The sequence below is a fragment of the Aptenodytes patagonicus genome, chromosome 1, assembly GCF_965638725.1.
Source record: "Aptenodytes patagonicus chromosome 1, bAptPat1.pri.cur, whole genome shotgun sequence".
NCBI classification, from domain to species: Eukaryota; Metazoa; Chordata; class Aves; order Sphenisciformes; family Spheniscidae; genus Aptenodytes; species Aptenodytes patagonicus.
Genome location: NC_134949.1, coordinates 54,577,688 through 54,591,589, shown reverse-complemented (window position 1 = coordinate 54,591,589; position 13,902 = coordinate 54,577,688). Strand labels below are relative to the sequence as shown.

General features: G+C 35.5%; 1 protein-coding gene across 1 annotated transcript in view; it reads left to right on the top strand.

Moving 5' to 3' along the window:
- The window catches only part of NUP205 (nucleoporin 205), a 54,957-nt gene that overhangs the window by 10,514 nt on the left and 30,541 nt on the right, over positions 1–13,902 (top strand). The window contains exons 6-16 of the mRNA XM_076335531.1: positions 55–283; positions 452–616; positions 1,396–1,571; positions 4,661–4,777; positions 6,354–6,491; positions 7,612–7,762; positions 8,561–8,766; positions 10,153–10,335; positions 11,525–11,575; positions 12,174–12,383; positions 13,198–13,297. Of these exons, the coding sequence (XP_076191646.1) occupies positions 55–283; positions 452–616; positions 1,396–1,571; positions 4,661–4,777; positions 6,354–6,491; positions 7,612–7,762; positions 8,561–8,766; positions 10,153–10,335; positions 11,525–11,575; positions 12,174–12,383; positions 13,198–13,297 (1,726 nt within the window). The remainder of the gene's footprint in view (positions 1–54; positions 284–451; positions 617–1,395; positions 1,572–4,660; positions 4,778–6,353; positions 6,492–7,611; positions 7,763–8,560; positions 8,767–10,152; positions 10,336–11,524; positions 11,576–12,173; positions 12,384–13,197; positions 13,298–13,902) is intronic.

The window sequence follows — 13,902 nt, the reverse complement described above, 5'->3', positions numbered from 1 at the left end:
CGTGTTGCCAGAATATTTATATTAACTGGTTTTTGTTTGGTTTTTCTTTTAAAGGTTTCTGACCTCATTAAAGAATGCCGACAGTCCTTGGCTGAAAGTCTGTTTGTCTGGACCTGCCAGTCGCCACTGAGTAAGGATGACACTCTAATCCTCATAAGTTACTTGGAGAAAGTAACAGTGGAAGCTGATGGCTCATTGGATGGTGTGAACTTGTCTCTTCTCATGGCTCTCCTTTACTGCTTTGATGTCAGCTTTCTGGAACAAGGCACAGAGGATCGTGAAGGTAATGCTGGCAGGTTTCCCAAAGAGGTTATGTTGTGCAGATGAATAAGTTGTTATTTAACCAATTTTGTTATTGATCAGTAATAAATAGGTAGGATTTTGCATGTTTGTTTTCACATTCATTTACTGAGTGTTGGTGTTGTGTTTGTTTTTGTTGTTATTGTTCAAGATTTGATGCACCGGCTCCCTCTGCTAGCAGAAAGACAGTATATAGCGACGATACACACTCGTCTTCAGGAGTCTCAGCCTTGGAAATTACCAGGCCTGCAAGCTACTGTTAGATTAGCCTGGGCGCTGGCATTACGAGGGATATCCCAATTATCCGATGTGACAGGTAAATTACCCTAAAGTGCAGTTGCTGCACATTAGCATTCAAAGCTTGCAAGTGGTGTAAGTCAAAGTATCTGTTACCTTTTTGAAGTGTTAGTATTTACCTTTATGATAAAATTACCATTGACACTCCTTTAAAGCTTTCTCAGTATGTGAGTTTGGTTGTCAAGAATTGAATTGCTTTGAAATGTACACAGATTTAGAAATAATTAATTATTAGACAGTAATATTGCATAGTGTCTCATTGAAGTGAAAGAGATTTTAATGTACTGAAAAATGTGAAAGATTGCATTTTAGAAGCTTTAGTATCATTTGAACACTTAAGAATAGATTCATGCTTATGACTTTTTACATCTGTAAATGTTACACCTGAGGTATCTTGAGAGGACAAATCTATTTTTAATTTTTTTTTCTCTCTGTATTTCACAAGCTTTCCAGGCTCCCTACTAGGTCAGAATTGAGTCTACTCCAGAATATCTATTAAAGAAAATGTAAACGTTATAATTAATGTTTAATTAAGGTTGGTTTGTGATTCTTGGTTCACAGCCTTAGATTTGATTGGGTAAATGGATTATGCGCTTTAACACTTATTAAAGAAGAGAGTTGAGATCATCACCCGACATTAACTTGTCTTCCAGTCTAGTGTTTTCCTGTACGGTAGCAAAAACATAGTTGATAGAAGCATGTCAATTTGTGTGTCAGCTGGGTATTTTGAAATACGTTTCGTTTGGTAACAGAGAATTGTAATTTATTTTTTCCCCTCTTGTGATTTTTGTTGCCCAGCTCTTGCAGAATTCACTGAGGCAGACGAAGCAATGGCAGAGCTAGCGGTTGCTGATAATGTCTTCCTGTTCCTGACTGAATCTGTTGTGGGGTCTGAAAATTTCTACCAGGAGGAATTTTACATTCGCAAAATTCATAACCTTGTCACAGACTTCCTTGCACTCATGCCAATGAAAGTAAGTTGTTTCTGTGTGAATAGCAGTTCTTGAGAAATGTGGGCATCTCTTTTATATTTCTGACATTAGGACAGGTAGCATAGAGATTCAGATATGACCTCAGCTTGAGGTGCTGCAGTTCAGAAAACGTGTTGACTTTATGGAACCCATATGGTTTGGGCTTTGTTTTCCACACTGAAGTAGAATGTGATTTTTAAAACACTTCAGCATAGTGAGATTTGCAAAGCAAGTTTTTGTGGCGGTAGTGGTTTTGTTTTGGTTTACATGATTAAAATTCAAATGAATGCTGAAATTGATGGCAATGTATGTGGGTATTGATTTTGTTGTTGTTTTTTTTTCTTTTGATACAGACAGTAGTGTAACCTAAAGTAACTTACGTTTTTTGTCTCTTATTTTTAATTTATTCTTTTACTAATGATCTTTTCCGTATTTAAGGGGAGGGATTCTGCTTTTTTGGTAGTATCAGTTGCTGGGAAAATGAGGAGCTGTTTTCACTAGAACAGCAGAAATGCTGCAAAAGGCTTTTAAAAAAAAAAAGTTTGAAGCGATTACAACAGTTTCACTTGTGCAAGACCTTGTATCTAGACATGGAAAATTAAAATTCTGTGAAAACGCTTTTATTTAATTGATGGAGGCTTTATTTGGTGACCTTCGTTGTGTTGAGCTGTAGTTGGAGTTGCCAAATAATTACTTTTTTCAATGTGCAAAAAGAAGGATTTAAAAATATATTTTGTTCATTGTAACCTTGTAGAATGAGGACAACATTGGCAGGAAAAACAATATTTGAGCCTTAATCTTTGAGGGCATATATGAACATATTGTAGACAGCTTTTAGGTTCAATCCTAATTTATTTATAATTTGTTGGTGTTGCATGTTGTTTTCTCAAGCTGTCTTTTTAACACACAGAATATCCATAGAACAAGTATAACGTCAGTTCATACATATTCATGTTGATAAATTTACAGCCGTATTTCTGCTGCAATGGCTGCCTGCATACAACGCTTAGCACATTGTTAACAGGCTTTGGACATCCTTTGAAGGCTGTATGCAATGGTGTTTTCTGTAATACAGACACAGTAGCCCTTAGGAATCTTTTGAATGTATGAGGCATATGTGAGGTACGTTTTATGGAAGTTCCTTAAACAATCAAGTGCAAACAGGTTTGAAACTGGGAACTTTTTAATGAGGCCATTCTTCATTGGATGGTGTTGCTTTATGAAAGATGAAATGTCTCCCTGTAACGATACCAGTTTTTACAAAAGAGATAAAAGGTAGTTTTTTGAATGAAGGTGGAAGAACTGGAGACTGACCTAGGCTGAGGTTGCTGCCATATTAGATTTAGAACAGATGTGACCCTGTCTCCTGCATGCACAGAAATGCCTGAAAATCCCAAGGCTGTTCGTTGGTTTGTTGGTATATCTCTCTATTGCATTATGGACTTGGAGGCTTTATCTTTGGGAAGAGTATTTCTCTTCCATTTCAGGTTTTTTGCTTTGGTTCAGATCTGCAGTTGATAGTAGCTAAAGCCTAAAGATGAAGAGAGATATTTTCCATTACAAGTAGGATTTTGTAATACAGGATATAAACAAAAATCTGACCATTGACTTGTATTCCAGTTTGATAGAGGCCAGTACTAGTTGTTTTACAGGAAAGACTTTGTTAGCAGACAATTGGGATATAGCCCTACAAGGGAATTTTTTTGTCTTAACCGCTATTAGTTAGTGGTTGGCTTATGTACTCAGCTACTTCTACTGAATCTCAAATTTCAGGTAAAGAGAAGTGTCTGCTTTGCAGGATTTTTTTTTTATTATATATATATAAAAAACTTTTGTTCAGTTTTATTTAAATCTGTAAGTTATAATTTTATTTAACTATTCTGTATAGTTTTAACATTTATGCTGCTTGCCAGTGATGATTTGGGTAAATCTTTTGTTTGACTGCATTACATTCAGAACTCGATAATTAGCTTTAGTAGTTCAGATAATTCATTATTTCATTTATCAACACTCAATTTTGTATATGTATTAATTTTGTTAGTATACTAATTTGGCTAGTTTGCTCTGACCTTTTCCACAGTTATTTCTAGTTTTTAACTATTTTTTTTCTTGATGAGACACAATTATTTTGCTGATCATTCAGTTTTGCAAATTAAGATATATTATAGACCATGAACTGGTCTCTATTGACCATCACCATGTTTTAATTTTTGGTGGGTTGAATTGATTGCTTATTTCTGTTTCTTGTTCCTCAATGTCTGCTTAATGTTTAACAAAACTTAACTTTTCATGTCATGGCTATTTGCTTTCTATAAGCCACCGGTGGGGTGTTTTGCAAAAGGCTTTTTGACATTAAAATTAGATGTCAGCTGTTTTTTGTTTAGTAATTAGTTTTTTCAACACAAAGAACTTTAGGATACTGATTAAAAGGCTTTTTTTTTTTAGTTGCTGCAGTTGTTCTTCCCCTCCCTTCTCTCTCTCTCTCTCTCTCTCTCTCTCCCCCCCCCCATTGTATTTATTGACATGTGGTAATGCTTTTAGTTGCGACAGTCTGGGTCTAAAGTAATTACATCAATCCAAAACTTTTCAAAACATAAAGTAGCTGTAAGTAGAAGTAGCCTTAAATGGCTAAGAATGTGCAATCCACAGATCTATATACAGAAAACATTATTTTACAGTGTTTTCTGTTTCTTTTCGCTCCTTGAGGCTAATGGTCTAACTTCTGTTGTTTGACGCTAACCCATCTAGCTCTTGAAGTAAAAAGAAGAAAAGGATCCACCTTTTGGGGCCAAACCAGAGAATCTGGTGAAGTCAGTTGGGAAAAACTCCCATGGTATAAGTTCAGGGCTTTTGCTATGAACTGAGGGCCTTGGCAGTAAGAAAGTGATTGAATATATCTTTGAATGTAAGCTCTTTGGGGGCGGGGGTGGTGTTAAAAAAAAAATAAATTGAATATTCTTGTCATGTATGTGCAAGTTCATTTGCTTTCTTAGTTTTTAATCAGCTGTTTAGACAATTTCCGTTATTCCTGTTCTGTTTCATTCTTAGCTAAATATAGACCAGTATTTTTCTCCACTTCGTAAATTGTGTAGGTGAAACAGCTGAGAAACCGTGCTGATGAAGATGCTCGCATGATCCACATGAGTATTCAGATGGGTAATGATCCACCTATTTCCCTTCGGAGAGATCTGGAGCATTTAATGCTTTTAGTAAGCTCTACTTTGTTTTAAATTACTGTGGCAAAAGTGATTGTGACTTTCCTTCTTCATCAGAAAACCCATATCTGAATGATAACATACAGTGCTGGATCTCTCCCTTTTTGGATTAGAGGGGATTTTTTTTCTTAAATATAGACACTTTCTATAACTTTTCATGTAAAGGAATTAATTTACTGCCTTGGCTTCTGATGTTAATGAAGTGTCATTTAATTCTTGTTTAATAAGTAAATACTGCATTGTTTCTTATGTTTGAAGAATTCTTGAGCTGAAGTTATTTTACAAAATATTTAAATGTCTAAAATTTAAATTATAGCAAGATTATCTTAACATATCTATTATCTTAAGCCATCTTATTTTAACGTAACTTAGAAATAGGAATTTTAAGACTAGAGGCTATCACTGGAGTTGAGATCTGGCTAAATGCATGGAAGTTCTTTGGAATGGAACACCTTTGTGTATCTAGACCTTAATGTTTACACAGTGTTTTAAGTTTGTGTAAGTCTTCCAATTTCTCCCTATTTACTGTGGGTAAACTATAATTAGGTTTTAGGGTGTTTCCCCCACTATTGACAATTATTCTGATAAAGAATTGAAAAGTTTAGATAATTTTCATGTGTTGATATATTTGTAATGAGAATTTTTGGAAGACTTGTATTTGCTGTAGGGCAGGCTAGGCAAGGTCACCCCATTAAGGCTGCTGGAATTACAAATTCCCTAATTTCAGTAGAATTTTGACCACAAGCGTACATTTAAAAGAAAGATCTTTCTGTTTCTGTCATTTTTTTTTTAATAAAAGAAAGAAAACTGAAATAAAATAAAATTGAAAGAAAATTTAAATAAATGTTTATTTAAATATTAGTTATTAAGGTTACCTAACTGCACTTTCAAAAAAAAACCCACATCAGAAAACAGATTTGCATATTGAACTGGTGCATTTTGTATTTTCTGTTCGTGAATAAATTAAAAACTTGTATATTTCCCCTTATTTAGCATGAAAATGTACAAGTGTGCAATTTTCAATATAGCAATCTTTAATATAGGGATTACTTGCCTTTTCCAAAGGTAGTCCTTTAGGTTACAGGACACTAACATGAAAATTGATAGTGAAATGCTTTCTTAAGTAGCCCTGAGATATATAGTAAACTTAAATGAAGAACTAGAAATGAAAATTGACTCTGAGAAATTTATATGTTCAGATAACGGGTAAGATTTCTAATCATGATACTGGCCAGCTTGTTTTTAAGTTAACCATTTGCGTACCTTGATATATTATTTACGGAGAAATGACACTGTTTTCTTAGCAATGATTTAATCTATAATAATTAGATAGAAAGTTATGAAAGTTTCATTTAACGTGTGCATTTTGGATTTCTCTGGCTGTCATTTGTTCTGATACTGCTATTTAGAAGCTGTCATTTTCAAAGAGTTTTAAGAAATGGAACACCGTCGGTGGGATGCTTTGCGTCTCGGACGTGTTTAGCTCATCTAGAAGCAGTGCTTATTGTTGAAGTAATCATCTTTTCTTGATATAGTTGATATTTTTCTAACATATTCCTTTCTCTGATAGATTGCTGAATTGTATAGGAAAGACCCCTTTAATCTGGAACTTGCCCTTGAATACTGGTGTCCATCAGAGCCTGTGCAGACATCTACCATCATGGGGTCCTACCTTGGAGTAGCTCATCAGCGACCCCCTCAGCGCCAGGTTATCTAGATTTTCTTGAGTAATTACTAGTAACTTGAAATTAAAGTAATAAAAAAAACAGGCAACAAATTTTTTGGTGTGCTTATTACAGCTAGCCTCTAAGACATTATCTTTTATCAGTGGCTTATCTGCATGTGTCCTGCTCTGCATGACATGGTTATTGTTGCTTGCTCTAAAATGACCTACTGCCGGTCATTCATGGTTGTCAATAAACTTAGTAAGAAAGAGTCCTAACAAACCTCTGAAAATTTTGTTTAGGTCTGATTTTATTGCAGTTGCTAAATGAATTCTGCTAATAGTGCTCTTGTGTTTTCTGTCTGATGATCTCTACGTACCTTTTTGGTGTAACTGAGAAGTTAAATTCCTTAACTATAAAAAAAAACCTTTAACTGTATTTGATAGTATTTTGGGGGGTAAAAATCCATAAGAATATTGTAATTATTTAAAGCCCAAAGGTTATAGCCCATGAGAGACAGAACTTAAAATTAGAATGAAGAAGCAATCTAAACAGATGAAGCAGACGTTCCAAAACTCTTTAGGTACCTGGGATGCTGTCAGCCTTCAATGCTTCCTGAAGGACTGTACAGTGTTAGGCAAAACCTAGTACGAGACATATCAGACACATCCCAAGACCCACCCAGAATACAGGCAACTTAAGTTAGGGCCTGGTGCAATCTGGAAACACGCTAGTATGACCCTGGGAGGAACCACTGTGTGTGTGAGTTACTGCGCAGGGATATGACAAGCATAGTGAATTCTTTCCCGATATCACTTAACTTGCACTGTGAGATGTGTTAATACTGCTGTGCAGCATTTGTGAGCTGAAGTAAATTTTATCACTAGAAATACAGAATTGGAGAGTTACTATACTTTTCAATAGTATGAATTATTTTGTTTTGTTTATTTCCTCTTCGAAACATGTCTTTCACCTTCAGGGAAACTGAATAGGCCAGTCTACCAAGGATTTTTTTTTCTTTTTTTTTGAGTTGTGATTCTGCCGCTCTACCCTGCCCTGATTACCTTAGAACCTGTTTTCTGATTTTGGCTGCCTATTGTTTTCCTAAAATACTCAGATTTAATTTTTTTTTTTTAAACACTGATCTTTATTTTTTTTTTCTAGGTTGTCTTGTCAAAGTTTGTTAGGCAAATGGGAGATCTACTTCCTTCCACAATTTACATCCCATACTTGAAAATGCTGCGGGGACTGGCTAGTGGGCCTCAGTGTGCTCATTACTGCTTTAGTTTGCTAAAAGTCAATGGCAGTAGTCATGGTAAGAAAAGTGACACTTCAGCTCTTTCTCAACTCTTTTTCTTTAGAAAAGTACGAAGACTCATTAGAGATTATTTGTGGCTTCATACTTTTAACATGTCATTATTAGTACAAAGATGAAATTGGAAGGCTTCACTTGAAAGTGTAATCTGGAAAAAAAAAAAAAAGACTGATTAGGTAATTAAATGTCTGAGCACCTTAGCAAGTAATTCACATAATGAAATAATGCATTTTTTTTTAAAAAAGCTGTGTCTTAACACCATAAGAGATGCAGAATATCAGTATTGCTTATTGTAAAATACAAAATGAGTAATGTCTTAACTTTAAGTTGTATATTTTGTAAATATAGTTATTTTTCCTGACCTGACTTTTTTCAGAAGCACTTTGTTCTGTTAGAATTTTTTTGATACATGTAATATAATAGCACTTTCTGAAAGTAAGAGATGCTGGTCAGTCCTGTGTGTTGCATTAATTTTGCATTGATCAAATTGGAAAAAAACCCCTACTTTGAAGATATAAATAATGCTGCAAACATTCTGATTCATAAAACAGAAAACTTATTTGTACTGGCTTTTCATATTAGCATCTTTCTGTCTCTATTAAAAACAAAAACAAACAAAAAAACCAACAACAAAAAAAACCCCAAACCAGAACCACTAATTTTGGAAACAACAGCTTTACTTTGAACTTTATTTTTTCCTCTAGATAAGAAAGTTTTCCTTTTAAATTTAACTACTCTGCTTGTCACTGTGTGAAAGAGTAGAAAGAAAATCTTGTCACCTGTTTGTCATTTTTCTAGCGGAAAACATCCAAGGAGCAGGTGGCAGCCCTGTCTCCTGGGAGCATTTCTTCCACTCTTTGATGCTTTATCATGAACACTTAAGGAAAGACTTGCCAAGTGCAGACAGTGTCCAGTATCGTCACCTGCCTCTCCGAGGAATCACACAGAAAGAACAGGATGGATTAATTGCCTTTTTACAGTTGACCACTGTTATAGTAAATTGGGTAAGTAACTTTTTATTTGGTTTTGTTTGCTAATACCTTTTTTTGCTTGCAAAACATCATCGTTTAGCTGTGAAGTTCACTTAACCAGAAAGGTATGTAGGGCAAATTTACCTAGCAGTTGTTGTCATTTGATTAGTGAACTTCAAAAGTATGGGAAGCATCAGGAATAACTGTTATGACTAAACACGCAGTCTGTGTGAAGCAGGAAGAGATGACACCATTTCCTGTGTTGCTGGTGTTACTGATTTTCTTGCTTTTCTGACACTGGTGTCATGGAGATGTCTTTCAGAAGTGAGGTATATTCAGAAGAAATGACTACGGAGTAGGAAAGTTCTTTGCATTTAATTATGAGTTTGAAAAGGCAAAAATAATAGATGAATTTATAAGGAAACGGTAGAAATTTGGCAAGGAAACTGATCAACTGTGAAACTTGCCTCTAGAGTTAGATTTAAAATGTCCCTGAACCAAGAGTGTAAAACGTGCCATGAATTGACTGGAAGAGGATTCCAAGAGAATAAAACCGCAGTGCAGATTTTGTATTGGAATTGTCTGGGTAATTCTGGATAGCGTGGAATTCAGCTCTTCAGTACCCACTAGACTCTGCAGCCTAAAAATTCTGTGATATAGTGAGATACCCTTGGTTTTGCTGACACAACCACAAGACAGATCAGTGAAACTAATTAGGCTTTTTAAAAATCATCCTTGGTGGCGGTGATAATGGGGTGTTCCTATGTGAGCTGTCGTGTCAGCATTGGATAGGCGTGGGGAAAAAGGAACTCTTAAAACTAATATTTCCTGCCATCATAAAACCATAGCCTGGGAAGAAGTAAATTTCTTCTAAGGATGCAGGGAATTATCATTTGATGAGGCTAGAGGCTTGTTCCTGGTCCAGTGGTTCATCTGAGAGTCTCAAATGAACTTACACTGGTGATGGCCCTGCTCTTTGAATTTGTTTAAGTCTTATAAGTTCCTAGCAAATGTCCAAAGGCAATTGAAGTTCATAATAGAAATATTGATAAAGTCCCTCCACCAGTGCTTGAAGAAGCTGTCTAGAGTGTAAGTACTTAAACTTACTTAAGACTAATTCCATGAACGTGTGTCTACCAAAAAACCCAAATAAAAATTTGGGTTGGTATAAGAAGCTTATATTATGCATATAATTTTTCTGTACAGTTAGGCACAATTTTAGTACTCGTGAGTCATTAAATTGGGCTTTTTGTTTAATTAAAATTGTTTGCTTTGGAATGGTCTGCCATTCTTCTGATATTTGTGTACCTTCAAGTACGAAGCAGAGTCGTTGATACTGAACTGTGAGTTAGAGATTGTAAGACATGAATAATCTTCAAAGAAACAATCTGCAGTTTTGTTTTCTGTTGAACTCCATAGAGTGAGAACGCTCGCTTGGCTCTTTGTGAGCACCCTCAGTGGACACCAGTAGTGGTCATTCTGGGACTTCTGCAGTGCAGCATTCCTCCTATTTTGAAAGCGGAGCTATTAGAAACCCTTACTGCTTTTGGAAAATCTCCTGAAATAGCTGCTTCGCTCTGGCAATCCCTGGAATATACACAGGTATCTTAGGATTTTCAGTGTTTAGAACTATAGCGTCCCAATCTGTTGAAATTGTCAGTGTATTTGAAGTAGTATTGCACTTCCTCATAAATTTTCTTGTTGCCATTGTTGAATATAGTTTTTTTTCACTTAGTTAATGCAGTTCTTACTTAGAAACGATTTTGAAAATGACAGTATGGTTTTATGCCTCAGAGATCTCATTGGCTGTGCTTATTTTACATAAATACAGGTTTCCTAACAGACAGTCCTGTGTTCAATATGTTTTTTCCTCAGTGTATGTTATCAGCAATTAATGTTCTGCAGGTTATGTATTTTTCTGTTTGGGTTGGTTGGGGGTTTTTTTGTTGTTGTTTTGGCGTGTAATATTCTTCCAGTGTGAGTGGTGCTCATAGAAAGAAGGGACTGGCTAAAAAGCTCCACTTTCAGGCATTTAATTTTCAGAGGAAGTTAATTGTAATTTACAGGATATTGTTGCCAACTTTCACATTTAGATGGCAAATGTCAGATACATATTAAAAGCCCTACCTTTTAAAAAAGTGTTTTTTCCCTTCTGTCTTGATTTCAGAGAAAAATTTTAAATATGAATCCTAAGGAAGATGAATATCAAATGAAAATGCTCTTGGTATTGTTAATTCAAGAATCATAATGGGATGGGGTTATTTTATAGTGTGTATTATGGCTCAGACTAATTGCTGGGTTTTTTTGGAAGAACTTGAGGCATTTGAACTGCAACTGCTGTTTTTTTTGTTAATTACTAATAAAAAGACCCTGACAATAATGACATCTTATAATAGTAGTATTTTAAATGCTCACCACTTTTGCTTCCTAATTTATGATATTCCTTAAAATATGCTGTTATAAGAGATAACAAGGGAAGCGTCTTTCCTCTAGCCAATATAAGACAAAAATCATTAATGTGGAAATATTTCTGTTCTTTGTTTCGTTTAACAATCAATGTGATGCAGATTTTTGAGGATGTAAAGCTAGAAGCATACAAGTGTACAACATATAATCCAGCCTTTCAGACAGAAAAATCTTAGCTTTTTACCTCTTAAGAGGATTTAGGAAACCTCTTCTTACAGCTAAAAAGTGATGAATACGTTTTAGTCCTGATAGAAATGATGGAGATGCACTTCAATTATGTGAAATGTATTGCTTGCCTGTTTTCATTTCTCTTTCTGTTTTGAAGATATTACAAACTGTGAGAAGTCCAGGCCAGAGACAAGCAATTGGTATTGAGGTAAGAGTTTCTTCGTACCTAGGCAGCCTCTCTGACCATCTGCATATGAGTTCAGGAAACACCTGCAGAGGCTGCATCTGCTGCTGTGTCCACGGGGAAACCCTTGGAATAGGTGCTGCCATTTCACTGCTTCTTAATTTATTCTCAGGCCTGCTTGTAATTTCTGGAAATTTTATCCATTTATGAGTGCAGCATCGTACTAGTAACAGAGCAGCATCTAAATCTTCAAATTCTGTATGAGCACTTCTTATTAAGATTTTCCTATTTTCCTAAATTGGCCTCACTTTTGTTACCTGTTAGTACAGCTCGCTTCACTTCTAATAAAAGTGGTAAATAAAAGCAAAGTATGTAAATGTTGAGGCATATCTTCTAGTAGCTCAGAAATGAACAGAGAGTGTATTGCTGAACTGAAATGACAATACTGTTGCTTCACTGCTTTTGCTTTGTTCGTGATGTACTGTAGACAAAAATGCAGCAAAGTCAATTCACTGTAAAGTAATTCACAGATGATGCCCTTATATTATTTGTTCTCACATGTTTCTTCCTCCCTCAAAATCTTTGATTTTTCTCCTTCTGTTTTTGCTGTCCTCCTGGGAAGGTTGAACTGAATGAAATTGAGTCCCGATGTGAGGAATATCCTTTAACCCGTGCCTTCTGTCGACTCATCAGCACGCTAGTGGAGAGTTCATTCCCCTCTAACTTGGGAGCAGGTCTCCGCCCACCAGGCTTTGATCCCTATCTCCAGTTCCTCAGGGATGCTGTGTTTCTCCGATTCCGCACCAGAGCTTACAGGAGAGCTGCTGAAAAAGTAATTTTTGTTTGAAAATCTCTTTTCTTTTCTTTTTTTTTTTTTTGGCTGTAGTTAAAATGTTTTGGCACTACTGATGTGACTTAGATCTGTTTGAGAAGCTGTGCAAGTTTACTGCAGCAGAGGTAACCTGGAGTAGTTCATAGTGTTTTGATTCTGTAAATGGGTGATTTTTCAACTCATGGGTCATCAGTATCTATGAACTACTTCTAAGGAGCCTGTATAAAGTATCTTTTTAAAAAAATAAAAGAATTTTATATTACTGCTAAATTTCAATTTGCTATACAGAGTTCTGCAAAGCTACTACATGGCTAATGACTTCTGAACATCACATGCCCAAATCTACAAGTCAGATTTGTCCTTTCCTCATTGTTACTTCAGAGAATATTTCTGACTTGCTGAACCAAGGAATTTGAGTTTCCTTTATGATCCTTCTGGATGAAAGCTCATGCTGAATTGTATCCTGGAAGCTATTAATGATCTGTTACTAGCTGTATACCTATTAAAGACTCTTTATTGCTTGTAGTTTCAATATACTAATATGTGTCTTGTATAATAGAGCCTAAAATAGGCAATAAATCTGGTTTAGTGTTCCATTTTACTTCAGAAAGAAAGCTTGGCCTTTCAGATTATTTGACATGATGAATTATAAGTGTTGTTGGATGGTATTTCAGAATTAGATAGTCATGCCATACTTCTGATCCATCACTGCACTGCCTGTTGTATTCTTTGTCATCGTGGTCTTGTTGCTGCAGTATCAGTCTTATTCTGTGAGTCTTATCAGACTTTTTCTTCATTTTGTGATTATCTACAGTGGGAAGTAGCTGAGGTGGTTCTGGAAGTGCTTTACAAATTGCTGCGGGACTATGAACCTCAACTTGAAGACTTTGTGGACCAATATGTGGAGTTACAAGGTTAACTTGTTCGTTTGTTCACTGACAAACAGAATTGTAACTTGCTTTGTTCTCTTGCCTCTATCTTGTGATCTTGTTTAATATTGCAAGTAAGCTGGTGGAAAGCTAGACCAAGGCTTTAAGATAGGAAGACGTTCAAAAAATGTCCACGTACTGTTGGGAGCTATGTTGTTGATTCAGTAGGGCTTCATGTACACTATTTCCTACTTTGCTAGCTCTACTAGGAGGATGACTTCTGTCTCCTGCATTGCTGATTTGATTAAAGAGCAGCATTTGACACTTAAACACCTCGGTTTTGGGCTTGTTCCTCTGGATTTTTTTGGTCTATATCTAAATCACCACTATTCATAGGGTTAATTTAAAGGTGTCAGTGTATTTGATATATCCTCTAATATTAATATTATTGATATATTAATTATTCAGAGTAGACAGCAGTAGAATTATGATCTGAAGTAATTTAATTCTGGGCAACTATTCTTTAAAAGACCAAAGTAGATGGCAGTTGCCTCATTATAGGAAATTTAAGCCTTATTTGGGCAGCCAATTTTTTTTTTTTAGTACAAAGTTTGTTCTTAACATTGAATGCCAGCCTGATGCCTGTGAAT